This window comes from Candoia aspera, chromosome 17 (genome assembly GCF_035149785.1).
Source record: "Candoia aspera isolate rCanAsp1 chromosome 17, rCanAsp1.hap2, whole genome shotgun sequence".
Classification (NCBI taxonomy): Eukaryota; Metazoa; Chordata; class Lepidosauria; order Squamata; family Boidae; genus Candoia; species Candoia aspera.
In genome coordinates this window covers 4,040,652-4,057,874 of record NC_086169.1, presented here as the reverse complement: position 1 = coordinate 4,057,874, position 17,223 = coordinate 4,040,652, and the positions used below count along the sequence as shown (strand labels likewise).

The window sequence follows — 17,223 nt, the reverse complement described above, 5'->3', positions numbered from 1 at the left end:
CCTTGAGAAAAAAAACAATATATATATTAAACTGGCCTTGCTAAATACTGTATGGGGCAGATAAGCAACCAGCTGGTGCTGATGTATTCCAAATTTCAAGCGTGTCCCTCTTCGGCAGGGCTCTATCTAAGCGTAGATGTTGGATTGCTAAACCAAACCAAGGAAGTTGCCCGTTGTCCGTTCAACTCACCTGAATTTCACTCCAGTTTCTGAGTGAATGATTTGCTAAGGCTCTTTGGCTTCATGAAGTCTTGGTTTGCCAACCGGTTAAAATATTCCGGTTGCCGAATATTTCTGCAGGTGGCTTGCTTTTTGGGTGCCCAAGAACAGGGTGAGCCCACTTTCTCCTTCAATCAATCAGCCACCGCTTCAGGATCAAAAGAGGACAGGGAATTAGTTTTCAATTTTGCATAATTCTAATATGGGTAAATGCACCCAGATTTCTGTGGGGGTCCCTTTTGGACTGAAATATTGCATGACCTGGCATGTTTAAGCAGACACACCTAAAAAAAGAGTCACTTTCACGGTGAGAACAGCGGTGTATAAATTTGATAATAATTAAAAAGTTGCTTTGTGCACCATTTTTAAAGTGCGGGAAGGGAAAAGGTAATTGAGAAGGACTCCCTCCTAGCGCTGAACAGGGGAATTAAGCCCTTTCCTTCTTCCAGCTGTCACTATACGGCCTTTCTGGCCTTTTGAGAACCAAAGTTTCTAGTCCCTGGGATGGCATTAAACCGATCAGCACTTCAACTGGCTGAGGCAGGGATCTGCAAGAGAATGAGGGCTGGATGAGGAAAGCAAGGGATGATATTAAACCTGATTTTTTTTCCTTGTCTTTATCTTCTCCACCAATTCCCCAATCCCCCTTTCTCTCCAGAAGTAGGGCGAGGGCTTAGAGTAAGCCAAAATGAAGGTGTTTGTCCTAACTGTTCTGCTGATCAGCATCTGCTGCTTAGAAGGTACGTAACAGTGCAGGATGTATCTTTGATAAACGTCCAACTCAGGGGTATTGACTTCTGAGTAAATATTGTGCTGGATGCTAGACCATTGGCAGCCAGTGGTAGAAGGTTTTGGAGAGGGAGCTTTGTACCAGTGAAAATACAGTACTTTGGAAGGACCCCAATTTTATACTAAGTGACAGAATGTACCAATTGACTCAATATTTGCAAGCCCGGGGTAGTTATTCTTGATGGAAGAACAAAAAAATAAAATAAAAATCAAACAGCCCCATAGATCTTTGGCACCACGGTTTCTCCCCTGCTGCTGGGACACAGCACTGTCCTTTTCTTGCATAATTTATATCTTGATATCTCCTTCCATTGATCCTGGGGGCGAGCCTCACCCAATGGAATTCATTGGCTTTTTGAGGCTGGCGATATTCCAAAATCTATTCCAGAATCTGCCAAAGTGGCACTGTACTTCGGAAACCTGATAAACTGGAGTCTGTAATTAGTCCTGGACCAGTTTTACAGGGGGATTCTCATCCTGTTTAAATGAGCAACCAAAAGGGACGTGTTTGGGGGCTCACAAGCTGCCAAAAATTTAATAGCTAAGTAAAATGATATTAAAGGCAAAACTGAAATACTTTGGCCACATAATGAGAAGACAGGACAGCCTGGAGAAGGTGCTGATGCTGGGGAGAGTGGAGGGCAAAAGGAAGAGGGGCCGACCAAGGGCAAGGTGGACGGATGACATTCTAGAGGTGACGGACTCGTCCCTGGGGGAGCTGGGGGTGTTGATGACCGACAGGAAGCTCTGGCGTGGGCTGGTCCGTGAAGTCACGAAGAGTCGGAAGCGACTGAACGAATAAACAACAACAATCATTTTTGCTAAACATTATTCTTCCTTCCTTCCTTCCTCTACTTCTTCCTTCTCTGTCTTCCTCCCTCCCTCCCTCCCTCCCTCCTTCCTTCCATTTCTTTCTTCTGTCTATTCCTCCCTCCCTCTATTCCTTTCTTCCTCCCTCCCTATATAAGATTGGCTGCTCAGAAAACATTCCTGGGTACTTGATTCTCCTTGATCTTTCCTGCATTTTACACAGGGGCTTTAGTGAAGCGAGAAGCCGAAGAAGAACCAACTCCGGCTGAAGTTCCACCCCAGCTCACCGCTCAGTTTACCGAGTTTATCCAAAGGCTGAAACAACAGGGTCAAGAATTTACTTCTTTGATCAAGAACAAATTTGGGCAGGAACAGATGGAAGAAATGAAGAAACAGGCAAAGTAAGACCTGTTTTCCTAAGCCCAGATACCCCAAAGCAACCCTTTTCTTTCAGAGAACGCTTGGATAATTGTTTCAGAAATGCCTGAGGTGGGCGTTTCGGTACATGCATAGTTGGTTAAAAAATGGAGCCTCCACGTTTTGCGGCAGTCTACCTTAGGTTGGAGTGGCTAGTGGTTAGAACCAATATGTGAGGGCTATTTGCTGTGCTTCTGGGCTGTAGAAAGGGGGCAACCTTCACTCCTGCTTATTTTTTTTTTCCTGCCCCACAGCACATTTTTACAGCAGATGCAAAGCAGAATCACACCGCTAACTGAGCAAATGACACAGAACATGGCCCGATTGTTCAGCATCTTCACGGAACCGAAGCAACCTGCCCAAGAGGGAGTGTGAAGCTGGCCCTATCAAAACAGAGTTCTCCATTCCCTTCCGCTACGGGTGAATACTTAGAGAAATCCTGGCACCTTTTCCTGAACTAAAGTTGTTGAGATCCTAAGACCAGTCACAATAAAGATAAATTAATTCTTGTTTCAAAATCTGTGTGACTCATCTGATTGAAAACTCGGGTGTTAGGTGGAGATTGGCTTTGGCCCCCAGTGGTTTTGCATTTTGGACACCTACTTCCAGCCCAGTTTCCTGCTTTTTGGGGATGCCCAATTTCCTGCAACCCTGGCCTGGCTTTGCGCAGCCCGCTAAGGCATCAGCCTCGGGAACCCTCTGGCAGGCCTTTGGTTTTCTGGAATTCGAATCTCGTTTAGAAAGATGGGGACTGGAATCTTGAATAGTAGGAGAGGCACCAGGTAGCAGAGCACCTTGTTTGCATACAGAAGGTCCCAGGTTCACTTCCTGACGCATCCAAGAAGGAAAAATGCTTGAAGAGTACTTGCAAGATGAACTAAAATGTCTGATGATAATAATATAATCAGACAGATAGCTAGATAGATATCAGATGGATGGATGGATGGATGGAGTTATCAGAGATATAAAGGTGATAGACAGACAGACAGATATAGAGTATCGGATGGATGGATAGATTTTAAAAAACTATTTATTTATTCATCATATTTTTTATCACCGCCCATCTCCCCCACCCGGAGGATCCTGGGTGGTTCACAATAAAAACAAGTTAAAATTCAATCAAACCATAAATAATATCAATAATCAATAAATATAAAATATGTTGAAATCCAAGTAACAGCAGATCTAATTCAGCCCATAAGGGGATAAGGCCGGTCCCGGCAGGACTAGGGAACCAACCAGCCCCAAGATTGGCTCTTCTTCCCCTCACTCCAAGCCTGGTGGCCGAACCAGGTCTCAAGCTGTTTTCTGAAGTCCAGGAGATATAGAAGTGTGTGAGAGAAAGAGGTGATAGACAGATAGATAGATAGATAGATAGATAGATAGATAGATAGATAGATAGATAGATAGATAGATATAGAGGTGATAGAGATAGATAGATAGATAGATAGATAGATAGATAGATAGATAGATAGATAGATAGATAGATAGATAGATAGATAGATAGATAGATCACATGTGGGGGGCATCTCATAGGTATAGTAATGAATGCAGCTCACAAGTGTATGGGGTACCTTTTATCATTCACACACACACACACACATGCCTTCAAGCCAACGTTGACTCCTGGCGACTGACAGGACAAGTCCCTGCAGTTTTCCTGGCAAGGTTCTTCAGAAGTGGTTTGCCATTGCCTCCTTCTTAGGGCTGAGAAAACACGACTGGCCCAAGGTCACCCTGCTGGTTTCATGCCTAAGGCGGAACTAGAACTCACAGCCTCCCGGTTTCTAGCCTGATGCCTGATTTTCAAGGCTGCCACACCTTTCCGCGCATGGAGCCCTCTTCCTCGTTTCCTCTTTTCCTTCTGCAAGTACTGGATAGAATCAATGGTCTTCTGCAGCACAAGCTCCTAAGAGTCTATTGAGAAATCCTGCAGCTGGCACGTGGGCACAGTTGCCTGCAAATCATCATGACCTTTCCTGACAGTATTCCTCAGCCTGCATGACGGTTTCTAGCCTGGTGCCTTAACCACTACACCAAACTGCCTCTCATGTATATGTGCATGTGTATGCGTATATTATAATATAACGGTCAGATAAGTTAAAGCCTCAAATTCCTATGTGGTTAACCCTGGATCTCAGGATCAAACACTGCAAGCGATGTCAACTTATTTATGGGCATTTGCTGACACCCGTATTGGGGCAAAGGGTAGTCTGGATCAATGGCAAAACAATTCCGTTGCTGCGCTAAAACTCTTCAGTCACAACTCACAGCAAAGAGGCTTGGGGAAGCTTCAGAATATTATGGCAGTGAATCTGGAAAGCAGAAATGCACAGTGTAGGCACCAGGAGCAGCTTCCCCGAAGCCTTGAAATGAGCCTGCTCTTGACCAGTGTTTTTCAAACCTGGCAACTTAAGCTGGGTGGACTTCAACTCCCAGAATTCCCCAGGCAGCATGCTTTAAGCTGGGTGGACATCAACTCCCAGAATTCCCCAGCCAGCATGCTTTAAGCTGTGTGGACATCAACTCCCAGAATTCCCCAGGCAGCATGCTTTAAGCTGTGTGGACATCAACTCCCAGAATTCCCCAGCCAGCATGCTGGCTGGGGAATCCTGGGAGTTGAAGTTCATACATCTTAAAGTTGCCAAGTTTGAGAAACACTGATCTAGTCCCACCCTATTCAACATGCAAACACTTATTAAACTATCCTCTCTTGCATATCACGCTGGTTTTCTAACTAAGCTAGAACTGGTTGGGTTTACACATCCCAAACCCCAAATCACAGTTTGCAAATTACGAGGCCCACCCCACACTGCCACAAGCAAACAAACCAAGTTCGGGCTTAGCACGATGCGCAATTCGCATCACCTCCCGTCACGACGCCCCGTCATAGCATACAACTTCCGCCAGCACTTAGCATGGCGGCTCCAGCTCTTTCCCTGCCCCGTTCATCTTGTCCTAGTTCCTCGTGGATTTCCGGTCCGGGTCCTTCGCCCTTGACAATGATGGTTGCTGTTTCTGCTTTACGCCTACGCTATGAGGCCACTTCCGGTTTAGCCTCCCTCTTTCTCCCTTAACAAAGATGGCAGACGAGGCGACCCGCCGGGTGGTGGCTGCGTTGCCGCTGCTGAAAACGAACGCGGGGCCGCGGGATCAGGAGCTGTGGGTCCAGCGGCTGAAGGAGGAGTACCAAGCGCTCATTAAGGTCCGTGCTTTGTCTATTTATGGGAGGGAAGACTGTACTCCGGAGCCTGACGTGGCTTTTCTAGCCATTCCTTTTGCTTACGGTGGCTCCCGAGGGTCAAATTAAGTCAGGACGCAAGGGCACTTCTGTTCCCTTTCCCGTGCGAGTTAATGTGGTCGTGGGGAATACGATCGTGGGAGCCAGCTGCCTTAAACCTAAGTTGGGTTTGCAGAATTGGAGAGAGGACCGTGTCTGCATCAAGCGCCCCTTGTTGCTTTGTGAAATGCCTTTGTTTCCTTTCTATAGTACGTGGAAAACAACAAGAATGCAGACAACGATTGGTTCAGGTTAGAATCCAACAAGGAAGGTACCAGGTGAGTGAGATAAAGGGAGAGACCAGCCTTCTTGGTGAACACGTGCTGTATCTGTTGAAGCTTCCGGGTCCAGTGCTTGGCATCGCTCAGGATGGAGCCACTGGGCCAGTTCTGACATCCAACAGCCTTCCCTTTGCTTTCTTAAAAAATAACATGGGTGGCACATATTAAAAAAGGTGGGTTATCTCTTTTTCCCCCCTTCTTTTTTTTCTCTGTAGGTGGTTTGGGAAGTGCTGGTACATCCACAGCCTCTTGAAGTATGAATTTGCTGTTGAGTTTGATGTGAGTTTTGCCCAATTTGAAGCTTTCTTAGTCCTTTTTCCCCTCTATTTTTCTTAAATGATTTGCACTCCTGGTCTCTCCTTCTCCATAACCCCAAGTAGGATGGTTCATTATCTTTCGTAAGGAAAAAGAACAGGAATCTTGGATTTAGAGTTACTCATCCCTGCAACTTTTATAAGTTAACCCTCAATGTATCTGTTTGTTTGTCTGCTTGTTTAAAATATTCTTGTTTTGTGATTCATGCTATAAAAGCCAAAGAGATTCGCAAGATGTTGAAACACCCCCTTTGTTAGTCCCTTGCAGCCATGTATAGCTTTCTCTCTAGATCCAGCTGCCCCTTGTGAGTATTTGTTCGGAAATCTTGCTAGCAACATCCATCCATCTGAGAGATGGATTTCTCTGCAGGCTGAATGTTTTTATTTATTTATTTATTAATCAAATTTCTATTACTGCCCATCTCCCCCCAAAAAAGGGATGTTAAAGGGATGTTAAAAAATGTTAGCTTCTTATACTACCTTGTGTAATCTGAATAGGGGAATCATAGCTTCATCTCAGTTCATTCATCAGCTCCAATTTTTCGTCTCTCTCATTGCAACTTCAACTAAAAAGGTTTTGGAACTAAAATGTGCTGGCTGATTATTCCTTTGAGGCCTTTGCTCAAATTCTTTTCTGTTTGGTAAACTTTCCAAGGACACACTGATGCATTTCCAGCTTCTTTTTCTTCTTTTTTTTTTCCTCCAACAGTGGGGATCGGAACATGGGTCTGGTTTTGGTTTTTTTCTGATCAAAATGTGTGTGCAGTGGGAATGGGAAATCTGAATTGGCTCACGATGAGAAATTTTTCTAGGAATTACATGACCTAGTTTGCTTCTCTTTGCAGATTCCAGTCACGTATCCATCCACTGCACCAGAAATTGCTATTCCAGAACTGGACGGCAAAACAGCCAAAATGTACAGGTTAGATGTGCTTAAATTTCAGTACCTGATGCGGGTACTTGATCTGATGCTGACAGTGTCTCCTGTATTCTGTCAGTGGCACTTCCCTAAATCTGGCCTCTCTTTTTTTCTTATAGGGGAGGCAAAATATGCCTTACCGACCATTTCAAGCCCTTGTGGGCTAGGAACGTACCAAAGTTTGGGCTAGCCCACCTGATGGCCTTGGGGGTGAGTTTTTGGCATGTCAGGGAGGGCTTGGCCTGCAGGAGAAGAATTTCAAAAGGGGGAAAGAAGGAGCAAAATGTAGGGCAGATTGGACGTAGGAACCACAGTGACAGATTTGAGTGAGCAAGCAATATTTCTTGTATTTCTTGCACATATTTAAGATTTCCTTGTTATGATTCCCAGCAGCTACTGCATGGGCAGCCTAGGATTCTGGTTAGCATATTCCATTCAATCTCCAATGAATGGGCAATGATTGGGGTTACGTCATTTGCCGTGGGGGCAGGAGAGCCATGAAGTTTCTGCTTCTCTGTTTTTTAGAACAATCCCTCAGAATGCAAGCATCTTGCCACTTTGAGAGTGCCAATATTTGCTTGAATTTGGGCAGGAAAAATTTGACCCTGCAGATTTTTCTATACAGGTAGCCCTCACTTAACGACCATTTGTTTAGTGATGGTTTGGACTTACAACGGGGCTGAAAAAATCAACTTGTGACTGGTCCTTGCACTTACAACCATTGCTGCATCCCCACGGTCATGTGATTGCACTTCAGGCGCTTGGCAACCAGTTCGCATTTGCGACCGTCACAGCATCCTGCGGTCATGTGATGACCATTTTTGACCTTCCCAGCTGGCTTCCAGGAAGCAAAATCAATGGGGAACCGCATGATTTGCTGAACAACCATATGGTTCGCTTAATGACTGTGATTCGCTTAACGGCTGCTGCAAAAAGGGTCACAAAATCGGGTTGCATTTGGTTAGTGACCGAAATTCCAGTCCCAATTGTGGTCGTTAAGCGAGGACTACCTGTAGCATGTTTTCTGCAGGATAATTTTCCAGCCCACATTTCTATAGATAGAAACACGTCCTGCCTGACCAAACCACATTTCGATTTAACCGAACGGTCTAGTTTTCACAGTGTGCTAACACAAGAACCAAATTCCATAACAGGCTGAATTTGAAGTTACTTCTGTTATTGTTTTTTCAGCTTATGCATCTTTGATGATTTCCTTTGTCTTGCAGCTGGGACCTTGGCTGGCTGTAGAGATTCCTGACCTGATATCAAAGGGGCTGATTGAACACAAAGAGAAATGAAGCTTCTGGGCCAGTTCTCTCAACAGCAGCCCCAGATCTGTGATATTGACTGTATTATACTTCTGTGTCTGATTTCTTCCTGTGGATTTCTAGCCAGTCTGCATCGTCTCCCTCTAATAATAAAACCACCCCAAAAATAATCCTGCCCTTCTCTAACAATTACTTGCAGAGCACCAAGACAGATATGACCCAGTTAATTTATTTAGGAATAGTACTTGCAGGCCCCTTTTTTAGAAAGCCAGAGAACAACACCAACTTAGATGCTGCTTCTTAAAGTCCCAAAGTTGTTTACAGGGATATTGAAAACGTACAATACAAACAGCTTAAAACAGGACCAGGGGGATTGACGTCCTCAGGAAGACGTGCCAAGGTTTTCTTCCAAATTAGGCAAGAAAATGTCACACCCTGGATACGCGAAGAGGTTGAGACAAAGAATGGTTGGGAATGGATAGAAGCCGGGAGCAGCTTGCACAGAATACCTGTGACCTCATTTCTGATTTAATTCCTCTTTTTTTTTTATTCGTTTCTCAACCAAGTTTTAATTTTATATGTGGCATCCATTGGTGGATTTCAGGGATTTTGATGGCTTAAAAAAATTGTATTTACCTGAAAGGAAGGCATAGAGTTCCCCCCCATCCCCAAATAATTTAATGGGGGGAACATATTTCACTGGTCACTGGTCTGAGATGGGCGGCTATATAAATTAAATTAAATTAATATTTAACTTGCTGAGAACATAAAATACTAAACAGTGAGTTCTTCTCCCTACTGTTTTATGAAGGGGATTGTCTTACATTCAGATTTATCTCTCTTTTCGGGAAATATTATTGATCAAGGTTGAAGCCTTATTCTAAAGGACCAGGTGTTGGTTGCCAGTCAGTTTGTGGTTTGTCAGTTATAGCTGATGGCTTAGCATGGTCAAGTCTGTTTTGATTATTCAATAAACCATGCTTCAATAGGACGGGGAAAGCTGATCATTTTTTTCCTGTGAGGGATGCGCCTTGCAATTAATACCTGGTCAGGCTTTAAGCATGTTTTTGTTGTTGTTTATTCGTTTAGTCGCTTCCAACTCTTCGTGACTTCATGGACCAGCCCATGCCAGAACTTCCTGTCGGTCGTCAGCACCCCAGCTCCCCCAGGGACGAATCCATCACCTCTAGAATATCATCCATCCACCTTGCCCTTGGTCGGCCCCTCTTCCTTTTGCCCTCCACTCTCCCCAGCATCAGCATCTTCTCCAGGGTGTCCTGTCCTCTCATTAGGTGGCCAAAGTATTTCAGTTTTGCCTTTAATATCGTTCCCTCAAGTGAGCAGTCTGGCTTTATTTCCTGGAGGATGGACTGGTTTGATCTCCTTTCAGTCCAAGGCACTCTCAGGATTTTCCTCCAACACCACAGTTCAAAAGCATCGATCTTCCTTCGCTCAGCCTTCCTTATGGTCCAGCTCTCGCAGCCATATGTTACTACGGGGAACACCATTGCTTTAACTATGTGGACCTTTGTTGTCAGTCTGATGTCTCTGCTCTTTTATTTTATCGAGATTGGTCATTGCTCTTCTCCCAAGGATTAAGCGTCTTCTGATTTCCTGACTGCAGTCAGCATCTGCAGTAATTTTGGCACCTAGAAATCCAAAGTCTTTCACTGCTTCTACATTTTCTCCCTCTATTTGCCAGTTATCAATCAAGCTGGTTGCCATAATCTTGGTTTTTTTGAGGTTTAGTTGCAAGCCAGCTTTTGCACTTTTTTCTTTCACCTTCATCATAAGGCTCCTCAGTTCCTCTTCGCTTTCAGCCATCAAAGTGGTATCATCTGCATATCTGAGATTGTTAATGTTTCTTCCAGCGATTTTAACCCCAGCCTTGGATTCCTCAAGCCCAGCATGTCGCATGATGTGTTCTGCGTACAAGTTGAAAAGGTAGGGTGAGAGTATACAGCCCTGCCGTACTCCTTTCCCAATCTTAAACCAGTCCGTTGTTCCGTGGTCTGTTCTTACTGTTGCTACTTGGTCGTTATACAGATTCTTCAGGAGGCAGACAAGATGACTTGGTATCCCCATACCACTAAGAACTTGCCACAATTTGTTATGGTCCACACAGTCAAAGGCTTTAGAATAGTCAATAAAACAGAAATAGATGTTTTTCTGAAACTCCCTGGCTTTTTCCATTATCCATCGGATATTGGCAATTTGGTCCCTAGTTCCTCTGCCTTTTCTAAACCCAGCTTGTACGTCTGGCAATTCTCGCTCCATGAATTGCTGAAGTCTACCTTGCAGGATCTTGAGCATTACCTTACTGGCATGTGAAATGAGTGCCACTGTTCGATAGTTTGAACATTCTTTAGTGTTTCCCTTTTTTGGTATGGGGATATAAGTTGATTTTTTCCAATCTGATGGCCATTCTTGTGTTTTCCAAATTTGCTGGCATATAGCATGCATTACCTTGACAGCAGCATCTTGCAAGATTTTGAACAGTTCAGCTGGGATACCGTCATCTCCTGCTGCCTTGTTATTAGCAATGCTTCTTAAGGCCCACTCAACCTCACTCTTCAGGATGTCTGGCTCTAGCTCACTGACCACACCGTCAAAGCTATCCCCGATATTGTTATCCTTCCTATACAGGTCTTCTGTATATTCTTGCCACCTTTTTTTGATCTCTTCTTCTTCTGTTAGGTCCTTGCCATCTTTGTTTTTGATCATACCCATTTTGGCCTGGAATTTACCTCTGATGGTTCTAATTTTCTGGAAGAGGTCTCTTGTCCTTCTTATTCTATTGTCTTCTTCCACTTCTGTGCATTGCTTGTTTAAAAATAATTCCTTATCTCTTCTGGCTAACCTCTGGAATTTTGCATTTAATTGGGCATATCTCTCCCTATCACTGTTGCCTTTTGCTTTCCTTCTTTCTTGGGCTACTTCTAGTGTCTCAGCAGACAGCCATTTTGCCTTCTTGGTTTTCTTTCTTTGGGATGTATTTTGTTGCCGCCTCCTGAACAATGTTGCGAACATCTGTCCATAGTTCTTCCGGGACCCTATCTACTAAGTCCAGTCCCTTAATTCTTCACCTCCACTGCATATTCCTTAGGAATATTAGTGAGCTCATATCTAGCTGATCTGTGGGTCTTCCCTAATCTCTTTAGTCTGATCCTAAATTGTGCAATAAGAAGTTCGTGATCTGAACTACAGTCAGCTCCAGGTCTTGTTTTTACCGACTGTATAGATGTCCACCACCTTTGGCTGCAAAGGATGTAGTCAATCTGATTTCGGTGTTGTCCATCTGGGGAAGTCCATGTATAAAGCCGTCTCTTAGGTTGTTGGAAGACAGTGTTTGTTATGCAGAGTGAGTTGTCTTGGCAAAATTCTATCAGCCTATGTCCTGCTTCGTTTTGTTCTCCCAGGCCATGCTTACCTGTAATTCCAGGTGTCATTTGACTGCCCACCTTAGCATTCCAGTCTCCTGTGATGAAAATAACATCTCTTTTTAGGCGTGTTGTCCAGTAGGTGCTGCAGATCCTCATAGAACTGCTCTACTTCAGCTTCTTCAGCATCTGTGGTTGGGGCGTATCTTTGGATCACTGTGATGTTAGATGGCTTGCCCTGAATTCGAGTTGAGATCATTCTATCATTTTTTGGATTGTATCCAAGCACTGCTTTAGCCACTTTACTGTTAATTACGAAGGCTACTCCATTTCTTCTGTGGTCCTCTTGTCCACAGTAGTAGATCTGATGGTCATCTGATGTGAAGTGGCCCATTCCAGTCCATTTCAGTTCACTGACGCCCAGAATGTCTATCTTTAACCTCGACATCTCACCAATAACCACATCCAATTTGCCCTGGCTCATAGATCTTACATTCCAGGTTCCAATGGTGTGTTGATCCTTAGAACATCGGATTCGCCGTTCACCACCAGCACCGTCGGCCGCTAGCCGTCCTTTTGGCTTTGAGCTAGCTGCGTCATCACGTCTGGGGCTAGTTGACCTCATCCTCTGTTCCTCCCCAGTGGCATTTTGACCATCTTCCGACCTGGGGGTCTCATCTTCCGATGGTATACCGACATATCTCTGATTGTACTGATCCATTTAGTTTTCACGGCAAGAATACTGGAGTGGGTTGCCATCACCTTCCCCAGGGATCGCATTTAGTCTGACCTCTCTGTCATGACCTTCCCGTCCTGGGTGGCCCTTCACGGTTTAGCTCATGGCTTCATTGAGGTGCTCAAGCTCCAGAACCACGACAAGGTAACGATCCTTTGCTGAAGTTAAGCATGTTTGGGACCGCCCTTTTCCAGTAAGCTGACACGAAACAAGACAGGCAAGGTGAGAATGGAGGCGAATGGATTTCTGGAAACTGATCTGTCTAGGTCTGTTTACCATCTGCAGAAATGGAGGGAGGAGCAAAGGGTCCAGAAGCACTGAATTGCAGGACCGTGAGAAGGACGCCTGAATTTCTATCACTGGAAGTTGTGGAATACAGCGTCAATCGTTCAGGATAGTTTTGGAGCGAGGCCCAGAAGTTCCTGCACAAATTATCTGGAGGGCGGCAAAGATAGGAGGGAGAGAAGCGTTTTCATCCAGCCGAACCTACCGTTTTGCCCAAGCTTGGTGAGTTCAACCTTTCCATTGGAAGCACATTGCTCTCGTTTGTTCGGAATCCTTCGTGCTGCTGGGAAGAATTGCTGAAAATCTCTAAAATCAGGAATATTGGTCGACAGTCCTACAGGAGCCATTTAATCATTTAGTCGGCTGGGGTGTTGTGTAAAAAGCAGTCTTCGGGGAGAAGTGGAGCAAGGGAGCCTCAAGATGCTGAGCGGTTAGTTTCTACTGGTCTTAATCGACAGGGTTTGTGACCTCAGAGACTTTGGAAATTCAAGTTCAGCAGTATCTGGAGGACTATAGGTGGACTGTAAATCCATGGTCTTCCCCCACGGACTAGTAATCTTTTCTAGCTTAATGCACAGTGGCTATACACTGAATTTAGGACTTTTTGCATGCCCAGCATTCTTTCACAGGGCCAGAGCCTTTCTCTATTCTGCATTTGTTTGTAATCTTCCAGAAAGCTCCCTCTGCTTCCGTAAAAAATCTGTGGCATCTCTGAATCCAGTTGGATTCAATCCCAGGTTTGGTATAGCAGTGCAGCCTTAATAATAACCCCTCTTCACATGCAGGCAGCGAGGAACAGGCGGGGTTGCCACATTGCACTAAATTGTAACATAATTTGCTTCTTTCCATGAAAGAATTGCTCTTAAGTTGAAGCACAGACGTAGGGGATAATCCACTTTTTATTTTCCAAGATTTCAGTGTATTGAGACCCTCTGTAGCTGGAGCCTTGCAGGACTAAAACTCCCAGAATTCCTTTGTAGTCTGACAGGGAATTCTGGGAATTACATTACAGTGTTATCCCCTGATTTGGGTCCTGATGGGTTAATCCCGAAGGCAACAAAATACACCATTCTTTATTTTTGGTGCACAGATTAATAGGAGATTTGTATAGAAGAATAAAGGAATCCTAGATATTCTTTGAGGAATCCTATCGTAGAAAGGCTGGTAATAATAATAATAAAAGATCATAAAAGATGATGATGATGACGATGATGATGATGATGATGATATAAAAAGAAAAGAATAAAACTTTTTTAAAAAGCGACCGTCTCTTTAAATTTCCGGAAAGCGGCTCCCTGTTGCCACGGCAACGGAAGACGAGCGTGGCCCATGCCGGGCGGAGGAGAACAGAAGCGGTTATGACGTTTCAGGAACAGGCGAGCGGAAAAAAGAGGAACCGCGCATGCACCAACCTCGAACGCCGGCTCCCCTTGCGCCGGCGCAAGCAGAATTCGGCAACCGCGCGGCGACGCCTGCGCAGTGGGACTTCGCGAAGCCAACCGTGGTCCGGGCAACCCGCGGCGCGGGGCGGGGGGGAGAGGAGGAACAAAGATGGCGGCCGGAGCGGCGGGAGTCGTTGCCATGGCGTCGCGCCGGCGGTGAGGCCTGCACACTTGATTGCCTTCGCGGCCGCGAGGCTTATTTGACGGGTGCGGGGAGAGCAGAGGAGGCGTCGGGGCCGCTGATGGGGCCGCGGCGAGCGGCCCACCAAATGGGGGTCCCGAGAGCGCCGTTCAAGCCAAGGTGCCACGGCGCTGTGGGGGGATGCGGAGAGGCCTGTCGAGGGCGGGGGGGGGAGGGCGCCGCCTATACATTATATAGGTGTCACACGCGGGGGAAGGGGTGTGGAGAGCGAGGGGGGGCATTATTATGTAACCTGCAGGCGGCGGCGGGAGAGGCGGGTGAGTCTCGGCTGGTGGCGGGGGGCGCCCGGATTCCTGGGGGGGCACCGATGGGACCCCCCTGCGCTGCGTAGAAGGTGGGGCGGGGTCCCCGCCACCGCAGGAGGCGCCCCCTCCCTCGCCACGGAGCCCGGGGCGCCCTCGAGACCCTCCCCCCGCCTGTCAGAGGCGGAGGACTACAACTCCCATCGCCGCCGCAGGCTGTGGAGGCTGTCTGTGTGCCAGAGAGATGGGGGCGGTGGTCTCTAGCGCAAAGGCGCTGGGGGGCGCCAGGTTGGGGAATGGCGGGTGAGAGAGGGGCTGCAAGACCTTGGCAGGGAGGGGGGAAAAAATCGCTTCCTGCTATCGGTCGCCCCCCGCCCCACCCCAGGGACGGTTTACAGGTTTGCAGGACTACCATTCCCATCATCCCCTAGCTGGGAGGGCTCTCCAGGTGTCTGGAGGGTGCCAGTTGCAGAAGTCAGCTCTGCAGGGTAGGCGCGTTGCAGAAAGAGCCAGCGAGTTGGCTCCATGTGAGCGATTGGGTGAGCTAATGGCAGGAAAGAGACTGAGAGGGATGCAGGAGACAACGCCGGGGAAGCGGAGGGTGTTTCAGGGGCCGGCGACTGCCGAGGGAAGCTTCCGTGTGCAGTTGCAGTCTACCGCTGAGTACCAAGGGAGAGCCCCAGGTGGATGCGCTTTACAGGCGTCCAGCATGATGCTCTTCGAAGCAGAGGGCTGCACCGTTGTGTGAAGTTGATGTGAGGGGTTAAGACTTAAGCTTAGTTCATTTGCCTTTCAGTACAGTCCTGCACCTCAGCTCAGCTTAAAGTAGCTCAAGCAACAGTGCCTGAGGGCGTGTTAACTTTTCTAGATGAGCCATAATTGAACTTAACCAGGATAAAATGCTGGTGAGCCCCTGGGGATGCATGAGGGATAACGCGAGAGGGTAATAATAATGGTCCTTGTATACACAAATAAGATTCCTTCCTTCCTTCCCACCTTCCCCCCAACCCCACAGCTTCCCAAAACCCCAATAAACCTCCCCTTGATGTGGCCCTTTTTAGATACCAGGAACTACAATTCCTATTATTCCCAGCCATGTTGACCAGAGCAGTTCAACATACAGATAGTCCTTGCTTAATGACCACAATTGGGACCAGAATTTCAGGTGCCAAGTGAAGTGGTCATTAAGCGAATCCTGATTTTATGACCTTTTTTGCAGCGGTTGTTAAGCGAACCACATAGTTGTTAAGCGAATCACGCGGTTCTCCATTGATTTTGCTTGTCGGAAGCTGGCCGGGAAGGTCGAAAATGGCAATGACGTGACCACGGGATGCTGCAACGGTCATAAATGTGAACTGGTTGCCGAGCGCCCAAATCATGATCTTGTGACCGCAGGGATGTTGTGATGGTCGTAAGTGTGAGGACTGGTTGTAAGTCGGTTTTTTCAGCACTGTTGTGAGTCCGAACCGTCACTAAATGAATGGTTGTTAATCAAGGACTACCTGTATCTGCAACCCCCATTAGGAAAGTGCTCCCATGCTTAGTACTTCAGTAAGGGCATATAAAGTTGAAAGTTGAAAACAAAACATCTCTGTGCTAATTGTCTCTTGCCCTTAATACTCCCCATCTCTGTACTAAGAATATTAGTAAGCAGCCTTTGAACAGTTCTCTGGGCAGCTCCGTGGTCCATTTGGGGGGTTTCCGGTTAGATCTGATCACTTAGATTCAGATTCTGATTAATTTAGGCAGTGGGATTCAGATTGCAGTTGATCCTTCTTCTCATCCTTCTTTTCCTCCCCGGCTCTCTCCAGCGTATTTTTCAGGAAGGAAGGGTCTGTTAATTGTCATAATTTGTCGCAGTATTGATTGCCGATTGTGTGGTTTCCTGTCCAGCGTGCCTCTGTGGCTGCTCTTGCAAATTAACTCTCTTTTTAAGGAGCAGTAGAGCCATCCTGAAGGAAAGATCTAATGACAGTTATTGGCACTGAAGCTAAAAATAGCATCTCTGTGCTGATTTCTAGAGAAGGGGCTTATTGCTACTGCCTGTATGAAGAGCATGTCGCTGTCCACTTTTAGAACTCTGCTCATGGACTAAATGTGTATTTGATATAAGCCAACCCAAATGTTGCATTTTCCCGTTTTCGTAATACAGGTTGCCTCACTTAACAACCACAATTGGGACCGGAATTGTGGTTGTGAAGCAAAGCGATCATTGAGCGAATCTGACCCAATTTTATGACCTTTATTGTGGTAGTCATTAAGCAAGCCACATGGTCATGAAGTGAATCATGCAGTTCCCCATTGAGCTTGCTTGCCAGAAGCAGACTGGGAAGGTTGAAAATGGCGATCGCGTGACCACGGGATGCTGTGACGGTCATAAATGTGAACTGGTTGCCAAGCACCCAAATTGTGATCACGTGACCATGGGGACGCTGCGACGGTTGTAAGTGTGAAGACTGGTCACAAGTCAGTTTTTTCAGCACCATCGTAAGTCCGAACTGTCACTAAACAAATGGTTGTCAAGTGGGGACTACCTGTATAAGTAATTCTCACCCATCTGCTCAGTAGGGAAATTGCTTAATGGCTTAACTGCTCCAGGGTATCTGTGAACCAGGAGCCCTGTATGAGCCTGGCCTCCT

At 46.3% G+C, this 17,223-nt stretch overlaps 3 protein-coding genes across 3 annotated transcripts in view; 2 read left to right on the top strand and 1 right to left on the bottom strand.

The window, feature by feature from the left end:
* Positions 1-17,223, bottom strand: part of TTC9C (tetratricopeptide repeat domain 9C) — a 395,268-nt gene that overhangs the window by 224,102 nt on the left and 153,943 nt on the right. The gene's annotated exons all lie outside the window — the stretch shown is intronic.
* Positions 881-2,735, top strand: APOA2 (apolipoprotein A2). The gene is made up of 3 exons (XM_063316996.1): positions 881-959; positions 2,042-2,219; positions 2,490-2,735. The coding sequence occupies exons 1-3, from the start codon at positions 908-910 to the stop codon at positions 2,608-2,610; spliced, it is 351 nt and encodes a 116-aa protein (XP_063173066.1). The 5' UTR covers positions 881-907; the 3' UTR covers positions 2,611-2,735.
* UFC1 (ubiquitin-fold modifier conjugating enzyme 1) lies at positions 5,280-9,285 on the top strand. The gene is made up of 6 exons (XM_063316844.1): positions 5,280-5,440; positions 5,726-5,793; positions 6,012-6,075; positions 6,956-7,032; positions 7,149-7,239; positions 8,256-9,285. The coding sequence occupies exons 1-6, from the start codon at positions 5,318-5,320 to the stop codon at positions 8,325-8,327; spliced, it is 495 nt and encodes a 164-aa protein (XP_063172914.1). The 5' UTR covers positions 5,280-5,317; the 3' UTR covers positions 8,328-9,285.